This window comes from Jaculus jaculus, chromosome 8, assembly GCF_020740685.1.
Source record: "Jaculus jaculus isolate mJacJac1 chromosome 8, mJacJac1.mat.Y.cur, whole genome shotgun sequence".
In the NCBI taxonomy this organism is placed as follows: Eukaryota; Metazoa; Chordata; class Mammalia; order Rodentia; family Dipodidae; genus Jaculus; species Jaculus jaculus.
In genome coordinates, this window is record NC_059109.1 from 128,259,096 (window position 1) to 128,276,576 (window position 17,481).

Here is a 17,481-nt window from a genome sequence, read left to right on the forward strand (position 1 = left end):
TCAGGCCTTCAGGTTATTCAGTAGAAATACTCCTTTGTCCTCCTAACTATTCAATTAAAAGCTTTCTTAGGAAAACAAAACAAAACAAAAAAAAAAAAAAAGCAGGGCAATGGCGATGACAAGGATAAGAATGTGGGTGACACTGTGTCAGGGGCACATTAGGGAAGGCGGAGACTGACAGACAGCTCTGCAGGCCCTGGGTCCTGAGTAGAGAGGCAGCCACCAGCAACAGCCATGGCCAGCGCTGCCTGGAGGAACTGGACCTGGGCGTGGACACATCTGATCATTTAAGAAGCCAGAAGGGGCTGGAGAGAGAGAGATGCTCAGTGAACAAAGGCACTTGTCTGCAAAGCTTACCGGCCTGGGTTCAATTCTCAAGCCACCCACATAAAGCTACATAGCTACTTGTTTGCAGTGGTAAGAGACCAATGTGTACCCATACACATACATACAAATAAATGTTTGGTTCTTTTTTTTCCCCCTTTAAGAAGCCAGTCTGGGGCTGGAGAGATGGCTTAGCGGTTAAACGCTTGCCTGTGAAGCCTAAGGACCCCGGTTCGAGGCTCGGTTCCCAAGGTCCCACGTTAGCCAGATGCACAAGGGGGCGCACGCGTCTGGAGTTTGTTTGCAGAGGCTGGAAGCCCTGGCGCGCCCATTCTCTCTCTCTCCCTCTATCTGTCTTTCTCTCTGTGTCTGTCGCTCTCAAATAAATAAAAAATTTAAAAAAAAAAAAAAAAAAAGAAGCCAGTCTGGAGAGATCGATCGTTCTGCAGTTAAAGGCCACTGTTCGCAAAGCCTGTCAGCCCAGGTTCAATTCCCCAGCAACCATGTAAAACCAGATGCAAAGTGGTGTGTGTGTGTGTGTGTGTGTGTGTGCGCGCGCGCGCGTGTGTGCATAAGTGTACCTCCTCCCTTCATACAAATCAATGAACAAGTAACTTTTAAAAAGACAAGCCAGAGGGCTGGAAAAATAGCTTAGTGGCTGAGGCACTTGCCTGCAGAGCTAAAGGACCCAGGTTCAATTCCCCAGGACTCACATAAACCAGATGCACAAAGTGGCACATGTGCCTGGAGTTTGTTTGCAGCGGCTGGAGGCCCTGGCGTGCCCATTCTCTCTCTCATCTGCCTCTTTTCTCTCCCTCAAATAAATAAAAATATTAAAAGAAGAAGAAGCAACCACCGCCAGAGGGCTGGAGAGATGGCCTAGCAGTTAAGGCACTTTCCTGAGAAGCCAAAGGACCCAGGTTTGATTCCCCAGTACCCATGTAAGCCAGATGCACAAGGTAGCACATGCATCTGGAGTTTGTTTGCAGTGGCTGGAGGCCCTGGCGTGCCCATTCTCTCTCTCTCTGTCTGCCTCTTCCTCTCTCTCTTTCTCAAATAAACAAATAAATGAAGTGCTTTTTAAAAAAGAAGCCAGAAGTGTAGATTTTTGTATGCAATTTCTTGATTTTTTTCAATGTTGCAAGTAAGAGGAACAACTTAAAACACCGTGCAGGCTGACAAAACCCACCACGCTGGGCCTGAGGAGTCTCTGTTCGGAACCTGGGGTTCTGGCCACGAATGACAGGAACGAAGGATCTCTGCTTGAATTACGGTTGCTCCTCAGCGGCTTGCACAAGACCAGGACGCAGAGAGGGTCCAACGACTGACTTCTTACAAGAGACACACACAAAATCCCAAAACCTTCTTACAAGAAACACACCCAAAATCCCAAAACCAAAGATTCTGGAAGTGAATCTTCCAAGCCAGAGAACCCATCCAAGTCATCTGGATACAACTTGACCTTCCCTGGCAGTCAGTCCTTCTCGGATTCTCAGCTGTCGGAGGAAAGCTGACTGTCATGGGACAAGTCAAGAAACCTGAGCTGACGCTCCATCTCAGCCAGAAACTCACTGAGTAACCCCAGGCCGAGTCACTGAGTAGTCCTGTGCCTCAGTTCCCCTTCCAAGAAAAACAAGGTCACGTAGGTGGTATCATCTCAGTGTCCTTCAGCCCTGACAACCTGGTTGTTAAGAGTCTAGTGCTGGTGAGTGTTTACAGTCGCAAGGGGCAAAGGTCATAGGTCACAGTGTCTCAGCAGGCTGTTACTGAACATGAAAGAACTGACACAGTCCCTGGATGCCTGCCTTCCCACAAGACAGTAATAATGACAGTCCTGTATGTCTTACAGGGTCTTCCCACTACATGTCAGCAGGATTGTTGAGTGTGAGCTGAGGTACGCTGAGTTTAGGATGCACAATTGACATGGTACATGCCAGGGTGAAGGAAACTGGAAGAAGTAATTAAGATCCCAATCAGGCCGGGCATGGTGGCGCACACCTTTAATCCCAGCACTCAGGAGGCAGAGGTAAGAGGATGGCCTTGAGTTCGAGGCCACCCTGAGACTCCATAGTAAATTCCAGGTCAGCCTGGTCTAGAGTGAGACCCCACCTCGAAAAAAACAAAACAAACAAACAAACAAACAAAAAGATCCCAATCAGGGCTGGAGAGATGGCTTAGCGGCTAAGGTGCTTGCCTGCAAAGCCAAAGGACCCAGGTTCAATTCCCCAGGACCCACAGAAGCCAGATGCACAAGGTGGCGCATGTGTCTGGAGTTCGCCTGAAGCAGCTGGAGTCCCTGGAGTTTCCCCCCACCACCACCCTTCTCTCTCCCCCCCCCCCGCCCCCCCCCCCCGCTCTCTCACACAAATAAATACTTTAAAAACTTAAAGAAAAAGGATTACAATCAGTGGACTGTGGTTGGGCCTGACTTAATCAGGTAAGGTCTTAGAAGAGAGCTGGGGCCGGCCACAGGAGAGACACACTACACTAGATCCTTCCTAAACAGTAAGATTTGAAGCAAGAGACCTAAGTGTGTAGAGATAGGTAGGCCATGAGTGGCCCACATGAACAGGACTTGAGAAGATGGCCCCCAGGAGATGATAATGGTCACCTGTCTATAGCCAGCAAGCAATGGGGAACTTGCCGGGCGTGGTGGGGCGCGCCTTTAATCCCAGCACTTGGGAGGCAGAGGTAGGAGGATCGCCGTGAGTTCGAGGCCACCCTGAGACTACATAGTGAATTCCAGGTCAGCCTGGGCTAGAGCCAGACCCTACTTCGAAAAACAAAAAAAAAAAAAAAGAAAAGGGGAGGTACTTCAGTTCTACAATACAAGGACTTGAATTCTGACCACAGCCTAAAGCAGAGACCCAGGCTAGGGGCGTAGCTCAGCATAAAGTACTTGCCTAGAATCCCCCACTGAGGGGCTGAGGGTGTGGCTCAGTGGTAGAGCCTTTGTCTAGAATTTACAAGTGAGGTCCCGGAGGCATGGCTCAGTGGTAAAGCTCGGGCGTAGAATCCACCGGTAAGGCTCAACAGCTTAGCAAAAAAAAAAAAAAAGTGAGGGGCTTGGGGGTGTGGCTCAATGGCAGAGCATTTGCCTAGCATGTGAAAGGTCAAGTATACACCCAAGTACTGTACCCAAAAATAACCATCAGGGAGCCGGGCGTGGTGGCACACCCCTTTAATCCCAGCACTCGGGAGGCGGAGGTAGGAGGGTTGCTGTGAGTTTGAGGCCACCCTGAAACGACATAATGAATTCCAGGTAAGACCCTACCACGAAAAAGAAAGAAAAATAATAATAATCAGGGCTGGAGAGATAACTTAATGGTTAAGGTGCTTGCCAGCAAAGCCAAAGGTCTCAGATTCAAGTCCTCATTACCCATGTAAAGCCACATGCCCAAGGTGGCTGGAGGCCCTGGCATGTCCATTCTGTCTCTCTCTCTCTCTTTGTCAATCTGTATCTGTCCGTCTGTCTGTCTCTCTCTCTCTCTAATAAATAAATAATTTAAAAAATAATAATAATCATAATAAAGCCAAGCCCCTCCCTCCAGCCCCAGATGGCATCTCAGCCCTGGCTGATACCCACACTGCAGCCTCAGGACAACAGACCATAATCCACACATTACACCAAGATCTCTGACCCACAGAAGCCCTAGGAGATAAATGGGTGTGTTTTAGGCCTCAAACGTAAGGTAATTATTAAAAAGCAAACAATAAAGGAACTGGAGAGATGACTCAGCAGTTAAGGCACTTACCTGCAAAGCCTAACACCAGGGTTCAGTTCCCTAGTACCCAAGTAAACCCAGATGCATAAAGTGGCACATGCATCAGGAATTCATGTGCAGTGGCTGAAGACCTTGGCTTGCCCAGTTTGTTTGCTTCTTCCTTCCTTTCTTTCTCTCCCCCACCCCATGTGTGTGCTTGTGTTTCTTTGTCTCGCTCTGCTTGCAAAGAAATTAATTTTTTTAAGTAAACAATATAGTACATCTGGGTGATCTCAGGCAAGTAGCCTCGCCTCTCGGGGCCTGGGTCTCCCTCCCACAGCAATGATACAGGGAGTGAGCCAGCCCTACTCAGCAGGCAGGGAGCAGCAATGTCTGAGCGTCACCTTCAGGGACAGATGGCCCCCTGGGAAGAGGGTCGTCTGATCATATGCTTCAGAAATTGACCCCCTTTTCCAATCTTTGGGATCCCTCGGAGCGGCAGCTGAAGAACAACTTGGAGCCACAAGGAGAGCTGAGAGCTGTCTGCTCCCCCCACCAAGTGTCCAGGGCCAGAGGCCACTTGGGCAGGATAAGTTCTGCTGCTCACTCAAGCCTCTATCCTTGCTTGAAAAAAGTATGAACATCAGAAAATCTAAAACATAACAGAAAGAAAAGACCTGGGGGGGGGGAGGGGCCAGTACAAGGGCTCTGTGGGTAAAGAGCTTGTCACAAGCATGAAGGCCTGCGCTGAGGTCCCCAGCACCCGGGTAACATGCCACGCACAGCAGTGTTCCTGTCATCCCAGCACTGGGGAGGCACAGTCAGGGAACCCCTGGGGCTCACTAGCCAGCCAGTCTAAATGAATTGGTGAGCTCTGGGTTCAGCAAGAGGCCTTGCCTCAAAGAACAAGATGGAAGGGCTGGAGAGATGTCTTGGCGGTTAAAGGCACTTGCTTGCAAATCTGCCAGCCAAGGTTCAACTCCCTAGTACCCACATAAAGCCAGATGCACAATGCAGTGCCTGTGCCTGGAGTTTGCTTGCAGTGACAAGAGACCCTGGCACACCCATATGCTCTCCCCCTCCTTCAAATAAACAAACAAATTTATGTTTTAAAAGAGAAAAAGAAAGAGCAACCTAGAAAGACCCTGGCGCCTTTGGCGTACACACACAGACATGTGCACCCATACACTTATGAGCACATACACACAAAAAACATTTTTTAAGAGGGCAAAATTTTAAAAGAGAGCCGGAGAGATGGCTTAGCGGTTAAGGCCCTTGCCTGCAAAGCCCAAGGACCCAGGTTCGATTCCCCAGACCTAGGTAAGACAGATGCATAAGGTGGCGCATGCATCTGGAGTTCGTTTGCAGTGGCTGGAGGCCCTGGCATGCCCAGTTCTATCTGCCTTTTCTCCCCCCCCCCATAAATAAATAAAAATTTAATTTTCTTTTAATTTTAAAAAATATGTAAAAGACCCGCTTCCCAGCACAGAGCTAAGTAGTGCCCAAGGCCATTTTACAAACAAGGAAGCCAAGGCCTGGAGAGGGACAGCCTCTTGTCCTAGGTCACATAGCCACTAAGGCACAGACAAAGCGTCTGATCCTTACAGTGTGATTTGGTGGTGAAGGGGGAGGAGGGTTGGGGGGCTGGCCCAGACCCTAGTTCCCAAGTCTCTTAAACATGATGTCGCACAGTAGAAAGTTCTCCTGTGTGAAATCTACTGAGACCACATGTGCCCACACATCTTTGGTTATATTAGAGACACCAGGCTATTGGAGTCCAGAGTCCCCAAAGTCGGAATAAAAACTACTTGGCAGTTACATAATCTAAAAACAACCATATTATGTAACAAAACAGGAATGTATACAGAAAAGCAATTTTTTCATTCAACAAATATTTAACTGAGCCAGTACCATTCATGATGCCAGACAGAAACACGAATGAAACAGACAAAAACGCCCGTTCATGTCCAGGTGAAATATCCCGTGTGTCAGCTAGTGGGAAAAATACTTGGGGACAGGAGAGAGGAAGTGGTGGTGGGGGCCGGGGGGCAGAGTGGACCTAGTGAGGAAGATGATGGGGAGCAAAAAGCCTGGAGTGAATGAGAGAGCCAAGGGGGTGCTGGGACTGGGGAGGAACATTCCGCACAGAGCAGGTAAGAAGGTCCTGAGGCCGCACATGCTTGGCGCATTTGAGAAAGAGGAAACGTAACCCGAGGGGTTGAGGATTGCGACAACTCTGAGAATAAACTCAAAACCGCAAAGCTGCACACTTGGAAGGGGTTTGCGGAACATGAGTCACATCATATTAAAGAGATCGTATGAGGAAGAATAAAGAGAGGTCATGGGAACTGGAGAGATGGCTTAGCAGTCAAGGCATTTGCCTGCAAAGCCAAAGGATCCTGGTTCAATTCTCCAGGACCCACGTTTGCCCGGTTCCCTGCGGGCAGGGGGGGGGGGGGGGGAGTATGCATCTGGCGCGCCCATTCTCTCTCTCTCTCTCTCTCTCTCTCCCCCTCCCTCTCTCTTCCTCTTTCTCCCTCTCAAATAAATAAATAACATATTTGTTTAAAAAAGAGACAGAGAGGACACAGGAGAGGCCCCGCAGCAGGCCTGCAAGGTGCTGTCCCCCATCCTAAGTGTTTCCCTTCCACTCTGAGCAAGTGACCGCGGACTGTGACTCCACGGGACAGGACCCTTCTGCTGCTGCTGCGGAGGGACGGAGGCGCAGAGGCGCCCCCGCAGTCCCAGTCATCCCCCTGCTGTGTGTTTGTAGGTACTCTATTTCCCAGGCTCTAGCTCAGCTCTCCTTGAAGTGGATCTGAACACGCACCCAAGCAAAGGTGAGAGCTAATGACACATGACAAAGGCCGTTAGAATGTTATGAGGACTTCGGGCGCAGGGTGCGGCCCTAGGGCGCCAAACCGTTTTTAATCAGACAAACGGGCTTCCTGCACAATAAACAAGGGTACCTTCCTCTGGCACAGGAAGCCGAGCCACCACACACAACAGCCTCTGTCCTGGTTCACAAACAGCTGTCCGCACATCTCGTCCACACGCTGGCCACAGATGCCGCAAACTCCCCTCTCTCTGGGTGTGGTGGGTTCGGCGCTCTCAGCAAAGGCCCCTGCTCTGGTCACCTTGTAATACCGGGCCACAGGAAGCTGAGACCCTGACAGGGAATAGAACCAGTCTGGGACACACAGCAGTCTGGGGACAGCAGGACAGTAGTCTGGGGCAGGAAGATGCTGCCTCCTTCCTAGATGGGTATCTAAGCAGGAGGCAGGAAATGGCTATATGGAATATGAGTTCTGCCACACCCCTGCTAAAAACCCTCAGTGGCTCCTCACATCACCAAGCATGAACCCGAAGTTGTCACGATGCACATGAGGCCAGAACAGCCTGACACACCCACCTCATCTCCCATCGTCTCCTCAAACCATCCTGGCATCTGACAGTTCCCCCCGACAAGCCAGGCACTGTCTTGCCTCGGGGGCCTTGCCATCTCCCTCTGCCAGGAACACCCTTGTTTCAACTCTCCCTAAGAGCCAGCTCCTCGTACTCAGGGTCCCAACTTAGATGCCACCAACTTCCAGTGGCCTTCCTTGATGTCACCATACCTGTCGTCCGCATGTCTTCATCTTGGTTCCTTCTCAGTTGTGCACACATCCCAGCTGCACAGATTGCACTCGTTCGAGCTCTCTAGGCCTTCATTCCCCAGTGTGCAAAACAGGTGTGGCAATGATGTCTACTGGCGGTGGGGACAGCTATACGCATCACAGACATGGTCATGAAAGTCCTCAGCACAATACCTGGCACGCAACAGGGCCTCAGCCAGCGTCATCACGATGACCCTTGTCATTTTCAAATGCTTTCTTTTTGTGTGATTCCATGCGGCAGGGACCTGTCCACCTTGCTCTGGCCACCACCCAGGACTCAGCACACTACTTGACACCAGTAGGTGCTTCATGTCCACTGATGGACAATAGGTAATTCGTGAAGGAAAGCTCCCTCCCACCGGCCACATTCTGCTCTGACCTCGACCTTGGTCCTTCCCATAGAAAGGCCCTAGAGGCTGACCAAGGCCAACTGCCTCCACCAGCCGTCAGTGGCCCAGTCCTGCCTCTGCTTCCCCTGGCCCACAGTCAAGGGATCACCTGTCAGTTCTGCCCAGGGGGGGAGGAACCACAAGCCAAAGGAGTCGGCAGATCCCCCTCCGCTCCCTAAGGAGAAGAAAAAAGCCATCTCCAGACCTCTTCCTGTAGGCTTCCGGGGACCAGAGACGACAGGGGAGCCCGCGGCTGGGTTCACCCAGCATAGCGACACCTTCCCCAGTCACAGCCAATCCAACAAGGGTCCCAGGCAAGAAGGCTATAACCATGTATACTTCACAGATGGGGAAACAGAGGGTGATGTCCGAGGTCACAAGGGGCAGAGACGGAATCTAAACCTGGGCCCTTTGGTGCTCTACTGAAAGCTGTGAGAAAGAGAGAGACAGAAGAGGGACACACAGGCCCATGACAAGCTTCTGGCTGAAATGCACGAGCCCACCAGTGTCTCGTGACTTCTTCATATTGCTACACACGCATGTAAGCACCCAGAGGTTGGTGCGCGCTGGCTCTCAGCTGGAAGCCTGGTTGTACCTGCGCCAAGAACATCTGGTAACAGCTGCAGACACTCTGTGACAGTCCCACCGGGCAGAAGCTGCTCCTGGCATCTAGGCTGGAGGTCAGGCATGACCTTAAGTGTCCCACAGCTCACAGGACAGCCCCACGACAAAGAACTTCTCCCCTCCAGGCCACAATGCCAACAGTACTAAGGCTGGGAAGTTACAGAATGGGTCCCATCAGCTGCTGGGACTGGAGATGTCCCCCACAGTCTCTCTAAGGGGAACGTTGTATCCTAGGCGAAACATGGTCCCCAGAGAAGATTGTCGCTGTCTGAGTGCCGCCCCAGGGCTCTGGCAATGGAATCCTGGCCAACTGTAAGGCCACTGCCCCTGGGGGGATTAGTATCAGACAGCTCAGCCCAGCCCGCTTGCTCTCAAGTTCTGTCCTAAACACTAAGGTGAAAATGGGTTCCGGGCCTGGCCCTGGGCCAAAGTAAAGCCCAGGGGGGATACTACACAAAGGTTTGAGGATCAGCACCCCTCCTTCCTGGATTCTACTCAGAGAGCCTTGTCTACTTGGGAAACCGCAAACCAATTCATAAACTGTGAGGCCAGCCGTTCCCTACTGCTCCAAAGACCTCCCTGCAAACCTTGAGGAGAACACGGGTTTCTCCACAGAGTGAGGATCCCAGCCAAGCAGGGCCTAGGCTCGGATCAGGGAATACTCTCTAGAAAGGGGTGCCTTGAGGTCTCCCAAGCCAGGAACACCAGAGCGATCCATCTCTCCGGGAATGACAGATTCATGGCCACCACCGGGGCAAGCAGGAGCATTACGGTGAATGTACTTCCAGTGTGTCTGTGAAGAAGCCATTCATTCGCGAGGGTGGCCTCCTTCTAAGGACAAGGACCGCATGTGCCCGGGAAAAAGGCTGCCTCCTCAGAGCCTTGCTCGCTGTCTGGAAGAGACAGCAGGTACCCATAAATACCTGCACGCTGAGAAAAGGCATCTAATGCCCACGCTTTCACCTGTCCATGGCTCTGCTGGGCACGCACGAGGAAACCAAGGAGACAGAACCTGCCAGATCCTGCTAACTAACACTCGTGGCTTCACCCCCAGGACTGGGGGGCATGGCTCAGCAGTAGCGTGCCTGCCCAGACCCACCAGTGAAGGGGCTGGGAAGTGGATCTGTGGTAGAGAGCCTGCCTAGAATCCCCAAGTGAAGAGATATGGGCATGGCTCAGTGGCAGACCACCTACCTAGAATCCCCCGAGTGAGGAGATATGGGCATGGCTCAGCAGTAAAGCATCTACCTACAACCCCAAATGAGAGGCTGGGGAAGTGGCTCAGTGGTAGACTGCTTGCCTAGAATCCCCCAGTGAGGGGCTGGGGGCGTAGCTCAACAGCAGCTCACCTGCCTCACATGCACAAGGCCCTTGGCTTCCATCTTATACTACAAAACAAAATAATTTTTTTTTTTTTTAAGGTTTTCAGGCTGGGGAGATTGCTCAGTGAGTCAAGTGTTTGCCACACAAGCATGAGGACCTGAGTTCAGATCCTCTGAACCCACAGAAAGCCAGATGTTACAGCACCTGTAATCCCAGTATGCCTTCTGGGAAGAAGGGAAGTGGAGACAGGAGAATCACTGGGAAGCTCCCAGGCCAGCTGGCCTGGAGAACGCAGCAGGAGGACAAAGAGAGAAGCTGTTTCAAACAAGATGGAAAGCTTGCATAGACTTTTGAGGTTGTCCTCTGACTTCCAGCACCCTCCCCACGGTATGTGTATGCCCACTCTCACACACATGAGCACACACCCAAATGAATCAATAACATAAATATAAGTAAACAGGGCTAAATGTATATACTATGCTTATCAAACTGCCCAGTAAGCACTTCTGTTAATGTTCATACCCTTATAGTAATGCTATTCTCACTTTTGGTAGAAAACCTTCTCTTTTCAGATGGCAGTGACCTTGGGACGACTCAGAAGGTATCATGGTGCTGGAAAGAAGTGACCGCAGTGCTCAGTACTGCAAAATCTCTATCACACCTTCCAACGCTCAGGGTCTAATGTGGAAGAGGTGGCGGAAAGAATGTAAGAGCCAAAGGAAGGGTAGGACTCCTTACAAGGTGCTCCCCCCAGACACAAAATGGCCTGGATATCCATGACCTCACAGTGCCTGACACTACCTGTACAAGACCATCATAAGAGGAGGAAAAGATCGTGACATCAAAATTCAAATAGAGACTGATTGAGATGGGGAGGGGACATGATGGAGTTTCAAAGGGAAAAGTTGGGGGAGGGAGGGTATTACCATGGGGTATTTTTTATAATCATGGAAGTTGTTAATAAAAATTTGGAAAAAAAATAAGTAAACAGATAAATCAAGGTTTCACTGGCTTTTGGCCCAAACTCCCCGACATTCTGAGAGCCTATGAATGACTTCTTGAGCACTGGAGCAGCGAGCGACGTCCCCAAGGCTGTCATATTGGTCACATGGGAACAGTGAGCTCAGTGGTCAAGTACTTGCCTAGAAGTCCCCAGACTACCTGGGTGGCAGGGTCAGCTCCACGCTGCTGGGTAATCTTGGGAAACTAACTTGGCCTTAGGTGGTGGCTCCGTTTCAACTATACCATGGGAGGCACAGGACACCTGTGACTTTCGAGTCAATATGTACAGCACACTTACTATGGGCCTTGCATATATGTGAACAGATGATTATGAGTGCTGTGACAATAATCTAATAACCATACTGAAGATGTGTGCCGCTGGAGATCTTTTCTTTTTAACAAACACACATAATTGTCTATGAAAAGAGCAAAAATGATAGTATACACTTTTTTATGTACTCTCCTCTGCTTGCCGGTCCTTCCACCCGTTTCTTTTTTTTTTTTTTTTTTTTTTGAGGGGGGAGAGGGTTTTCAAGGTAGGACCTCGCTCTAGCCCAGGCTGACCTGGAATTCACTATGTAGTCTCAGGGTGGTCTCGAACTCACAGTAATCCTCCTACCTCTGCCACCCGAGTGCTGGCATTAACGGCCTGCACCACCACGCCTGGCTCCCTACTTCTACTCTTCCTCATGCTCCTGGAACCTGAAACACGGACAGTTAGGTGACTGTCCCCAAAGTGGAACTGTGTTACCCACACTCTCAGCATCTTGCTTTTCTAAACAATCATGTGAAGACCTCTGAGTCACTAACCAGGAAGATCACCGTGTCTCAGTGACTTTCAATCATGCCCTGCACCCCCAAGCCAACCCCCACCCCACCATTTCTCCCTTGGGTAAAACTAGGAACGTAGCATCTTTTAAACAGCAAAAACGAGTGAAAACCCAAAACCACAGTTTCTTGTTTTGGCAAGCAGAGCACCAATGAGGAAAAAAAAAAAAATCTTTCATCTCCCCCCTCCCCCCCCCCCCCCGCAAGAAAAGCAGAACCGCCAAATGCTTTCTGCCAATAATCCTGGTTCCTTAGAGATCCCAGCTGGGTCTGGCTCTGGGCAAAGTCTCTGGGTGCCTGAAAGTGACAGATCTCGGTCTTCAAGTCTTTCAGGGACTGTTGACAGATCCCACCGAGGCTCTTGGCTCACCCTTCAGTCTCCCTGTCACCTTCCCCCTTGCAGGGGGAAGCCCAACCCAGAGACAGGGGATTCAAGACTCGCTCAGTCTCCCCCTCTGGACCTCAAGGAGACAGCTACATCTGCCACCACCCTTGCTGCCTCCCTTGAAAAATGCTCTCTGACACCTAACTACACGCCAGGCAGCAGGAGTTAACCACAGGTTCATCTAAGCTTCATGAGACTCCTGTGACAGGTGCTACACTGTGCCCATGGTGCAGCCGGGGAAACTGAGGCACCAAGCAGGTCCTCTGCGGGTGGGGGAGGGAGAGACAGCATTGGAGCACCAGCGGCTTGGCTCCAGAGCACCACCCTCAACCCTCCCACCACGAGTGGACCCAGGGCACAGAAAGAGCCACAGGTGGCCCACGGTGCTGCTTTTTTTTTTTTAATTTTTTTTTTATTTATTTATTTGAGAGCGACAGACACAGAGAGAAAGACAGATACAGGGAGAGAGAATGGGCGCGCCAGGGCTTCCAGCCTCTGTCAACGAACTCCAGACGCGTGCGCCCCCTTGTGCATCTGGCTAACATGGGACCTGGGGAACCGAGCCTCGAACCGGGGTCCTTAGGCTTCACAGGCAAGCGCTTAACCGCTAAGCCATCTCTCCAGCCCCCACTGTGCTTCTAAACTGCGCCCATTCTGGAAAGAGAGCATGCGCTGGGACAGAGCAAGTGGCCAAATGAAACATGGGTAAAGGAGCACACAGACTCGGACTGAATCACATACTAAAGCTGTAACAAGTCAGGTCCCATCTACCAAGTCTAAGGAAGGGCTAGGGCTGTGGGCTCTGAGGTCAACAGCCTGGGGTTATATCCTGAAAGTGTTATCCACGTGACCCCAGTGCAGCTCACTTAAAGCTGCTACCTCAGTTTCCTCATCTGCCAGTGAGATGACAACAGCAATCTTTTTTTTTTTTTTTTTTTATTTATTTGAGAGTGACAGACACAGAGAGAAAGACAGATAGAGGGAGAGAGAGAGACAGAGAGAGAATGGGCGCGCCAGGGCTTCCAGCCTCTGCAAACGAACTCCAGACACGTGCGCCCCCTTGTGCATCTGGCTAACGTGGGACCTGGGGAACCGAGCCTCGAACCGGGGTCCTTAGGCTTCACAGGCAAGCGCTTAACCACTAAGCCATCTCTCCAGCCCCAATCTTTTTTTTTTTTGAGGTAGGATTTCCCTCTAGCCCAGGCTGACCTAGAATTCACTATGTAGTCTCAGGGTGGCCTCAAACTGTCCACGATCCTCCTACCTCTGCCTCCCAAGAGCTGGGACTAAAGGCGTGCGCCACCACGCCCAGCTTAACAATCTTCTTTTAAAAAAATTTTTTTTTTTTTTTTTTAGACAGGATCTCATAGCCCAGCCTGGCCTGAGGATGAACTTGAACTCCTGATCCTCCCACTGCCTCCACTTCCTAAGCGCCAGATTTCCAGGCATGCACGCGCCACTACATCCAGCATATGTGTTACCAGAGATGGAGTCTGGAACCTCACGCATGCTAGGCGAGGACTACTCCGTGAGCCACGTTCCCAGTCCTGACAACAGCAAGAATAACTTCTCAGACAAGTCACGCTGGAAGTAGATGAGTGTCAACCCCTCCGTGACGACACTGCTCTCGCTACTGTCCCCATCCCCATCCCCAAGACCCAAGGCCTAGCCACACAGCCCGGGCCTCTCCAAGTTGAAACCCAAGGTTCTGAGTCAAGCACCCGGGGCGCTGCCCCTCACAACTGCTGCAGTATCCCCAAGACAGAGCCAGCAACTCAAGGAGGCGTTGTCCTTGCCTCTTGGTGATTCCCAAGTGAGCACACACAACAACAGAGCCCCCCTAGGATCCCCTGTAGAAAAGGAGGACCCAATATGCAGGCTGAAGGAACCGTGAAGCCCCAGACAGAAACAACACAGCCACTGAGAACAGGCTGTCAAAAGGAAACTCACTGGGAGTCCCTGGCTTCCTTTCAGTGTTGACTTAGACATCACTTCCTCCAGGCAGCCCTCCCTGATCACCCGGCTCTCTAGAAGCTGAGCCCATTACCCTAGCCATCTGTATTATTGTTTAATTATCACATAGCAGTAATAATAACAGCTGATATTTACACAGCTGACTGCCTGCCAGCACTACTAAGAGGTTTAGATTAACTGATGTAACTTACTTATCCTCTTAAAACAAGATCTATTGTCATCTCCCACTTTACAAGTGAGGGAAGAGAGACTCAAAAAAGGTGAGACCAGCTCACCTAAGACCAGCAAGTCCAAGGACCTCAGGCTAAGCAGCCTGATTTGCAGGTTGGGGTTTGTTTTTCTTTCAACACCCATTTAGCCACTGTAGACTACGGGGGTCCCCTGGAGGAGGACAGGGAGCCTCAAGTCGGAGTGTACAGAGGCGGGCAAGCCACAGAAAGTCAGGAGAACCAACCAGGGCCACCAGCTACAGGAAAGCCCAAAACCCAATGACAGACAGCGATGTCACCGATGCTGGCAGCTGTCGGTCCAGGGCTTCGGGGAACTAAATGGCCTTGGGTTGCCTGAGGGCCATTCCCCAGGGGCCAGAGAGGAGCCTCCAGGGCTCAGGTTACACAATCAGTCTCCTTCTGGCACCAGCTCAGAGACTCGAGAAAGGACAAAGCAGAAAACAGCCCAGATTTACTGGCTCTTGTACAAGTGGGGAAACTGAGGCCAGCACAGGTGGCGGGAGTGTCTCAAGGCTCGCACACCCATCCGAACCAGCCTGCCTCATCTCCGCACAGGCGGGAAGCACCAAGAAAGGATGTCTACAAATTACTGGTGCCCCAGACGATGTGAAAGCTAAGACACCTTTTTTTTTGTTTGTTTGTTTTGAGCCTGTTTCTTTAGTCCTAGCGACGTGGGCACCAACCAAGTTCTTTGTCCCAACTTCCTCGGACTCTCCACGCTGACAATCTAGACCGGCCTGAAGAGAACCGCACTGTCCTGGGTAGGTGTGGGAGGGAGCGGACTCTTTTCTTTCTCATTAATATAAAAATCGGTTTGTGCTTCCTGTTTCTCTTCCAGGCTAACGAGCCTGGAGTGGCTGTAGCTGCGAGGGGGAAGTAAGGAGTTCCCTACAATCTGACATAGCTCAGCACTGCCAGAGCCGTCTACATCTTTAATTTAGAAACTGCCAGCTCCAAGCCCGGCATTCTTCTCCTTTTTTTTTTTTTTTTTTTTTTCCTTCTTTTTAACTGAGAGAGAGGAAGAGATGGGGAAGCAAGCCAATCCTGCCTTCTTCTCACAGGCCTTTCCAGAAGGGTCCTAGGGCCAAATGGCTTTCAATGCCTCTCTACAGCCCCTCCCCCATGCACACCCCTCCTTTCCCTCCCTCCTCCCTGAGTGGAAACCCCAACCTCACACAGCCTCCCCAACAACCTCAAGCTACCAGTAGGAAACCCCAGGGGATTCCAAAATCACCCTCTGTCCCAGAGATGGGTAGTTAAAGAGCGTGGCTCAGGGACACGGGGAACACACACACACACACACAGACACACACACACACACACACACAGACACACACACACCTTCCTGAACCGGGATTAAGACTTCCTCCAGCAGTGAAGGGGACTAAATGAGGACCCAGCAGGAGGCAAGGGAGATTAAAGCCCTCAAGTCGCCAACTTCTCTCCAAGGCTGGCAGGTCCACCCCCCTCCACCCGGGGCCACTTTTCTCACTTCCTTAGGGGCGTAGGGAACTGGCCCCTTCCTCGTTCTTACTCGAAGACACCAGAGAAGAAACGCAGCGGCACCCACGCGGGGCTGCTCAGAGCCACAGGCCGGTGTCCAACCCCACTTAGCCGGCTTGTGCCATCCGAGGTGGGGGGGTGGGGAGGACAAGGGTGTCCACCTAATGGGGCTGATCACTCCTCATGCTTCCAGAACCTTGCAAAGGTTAAGCCTGCTAAACACATGTGTACAGCGCCCGGCACACTGCACGGCTACTTGTTATGTTACAGTGCGAGGCTGCGGTTTGTGCAACTTGGAGACAGGAGGACGGCTGGACTGTCCACCCTGACTTCTACAGGACCCCGCCGTCCCGTCCTGGCCCCCCATCCGCCCACCCACCCCGACGGATCCAACCAAACGGTGTGTGCGAGGCGACCTGGGGTTTCATCGGTCCCTGTCCCTCCTCCGGGCTTCATCCCAGTCGGTCCAGCGCGGAGGACTGGCCCGGTCAGTGTGTCCCACACCGGCCATCGCGGAGAAAGGCATCGGGAAGGGAGGAGGTTGGGGGCTGCGGCCGCTCCAGGCTCGCGGGTCCCCCAAGCCTCAGGCTCGCGGATGTAACTAATTTTCAAACTATTTGGAAGGCGGGGAGCGGGGAGGCAAAGACAAAAGGGCAGCGCGCCTGGGTGGAAGGGGGGTGTCCGGCCGGGAGGAGCTCTCCCCCCAACCCCAGCCCCGGCACCCGTCCCCACCGGGACGCGCGGCCACAGGTTGCGGCGGCCGCGGCGACGCTCACCGACTGCAGGAAGCGCAAGGTGCCCACGTAGTCCCGCTCGGTGCCCAGGATCTCGTTGAGGACACAGAGGCGAAGGCGCAGCTGGCGTTCGGACTCGCGGGCGGCGGCGGCGGCAGCGCACGGGCCGGAGCCGGGGCTTCGGGGGTCGGACTGAACGCCGTCCCCGCCGGGATCGCCGCCGGGCGCCTCCATCGCCGCGCGGTGCCCGCTCTTCCCGCGCCGAGGTCGCACCGCGCGCGCCGCTCAGGCGTCCGGGCGCCGCATCCCGGACGGGCGCCGCTCAGTGGGCCGGAGTGGGGGGGGGGGCTGGGGGCGGAGTCAGTGGGCGTGGTCTGGCTGCTGTCTGGGCGTGGCCCGAGCCGAGGCTCCGCCCCCTCCTCGCGGGCTAGGGAGCGTCCTCCAAGAGCCCGGCCGCGCCCGCGCCGCACAGCGCCCGCCTATCGGCACGGGCGCGCGCCCCACGGGTCTCCACGGGGGCGTCGTGGCTCCCGCTGGCTTTCCCGTCCACCCGCCGCCGAGGCCTGGGAACCGGACAGCAGCTCCGGCGGGTGGACGGATGGTGGCCCCGCCCCGGCCACGCTGGCGACCCGTGAAGCAGCAGCCCCGCGCGGGGACCGACACGGAGAGAACGTGGGGCTGGGAACGCGCCCGGACGCCCCCTCCGCTCCCGGGCCCGCCGCGACCTTGGGAAGAAGGACGCCCGGCTCGCGCGCACGCTGCTGGCTCTCGCATCCTTCTTTCTCTCTTTCCTTTAAGAGCTTCA

General features: G+C 52.8%; 1 protein-coding gene across 1 annotated transcript in view; it reads right to left on the reverse strand.

Annotated features, from left to right (window-relative positions):
- Positions 1-16,910, reverse strand: part of Prex1 (phosphatidylinositol-3,4,5-trisphosphate dependent Rac exchange factor 1) — a 172,034-nt gene extending 155,124 nt beyond the window's left edge. The window contains exon 1 of the mRNA XM_004663808.2: positions 16,719-16,910. Within this exon, the coding sequence (XP_004663865.2) occupies positions 16,719-16,910 (192 nt within the window). The remainder of the gene's footprint in view (positions 1-16,718) is intronic.
- Positions 16,911-17,481: the final 571 nt, after the last annotated feature.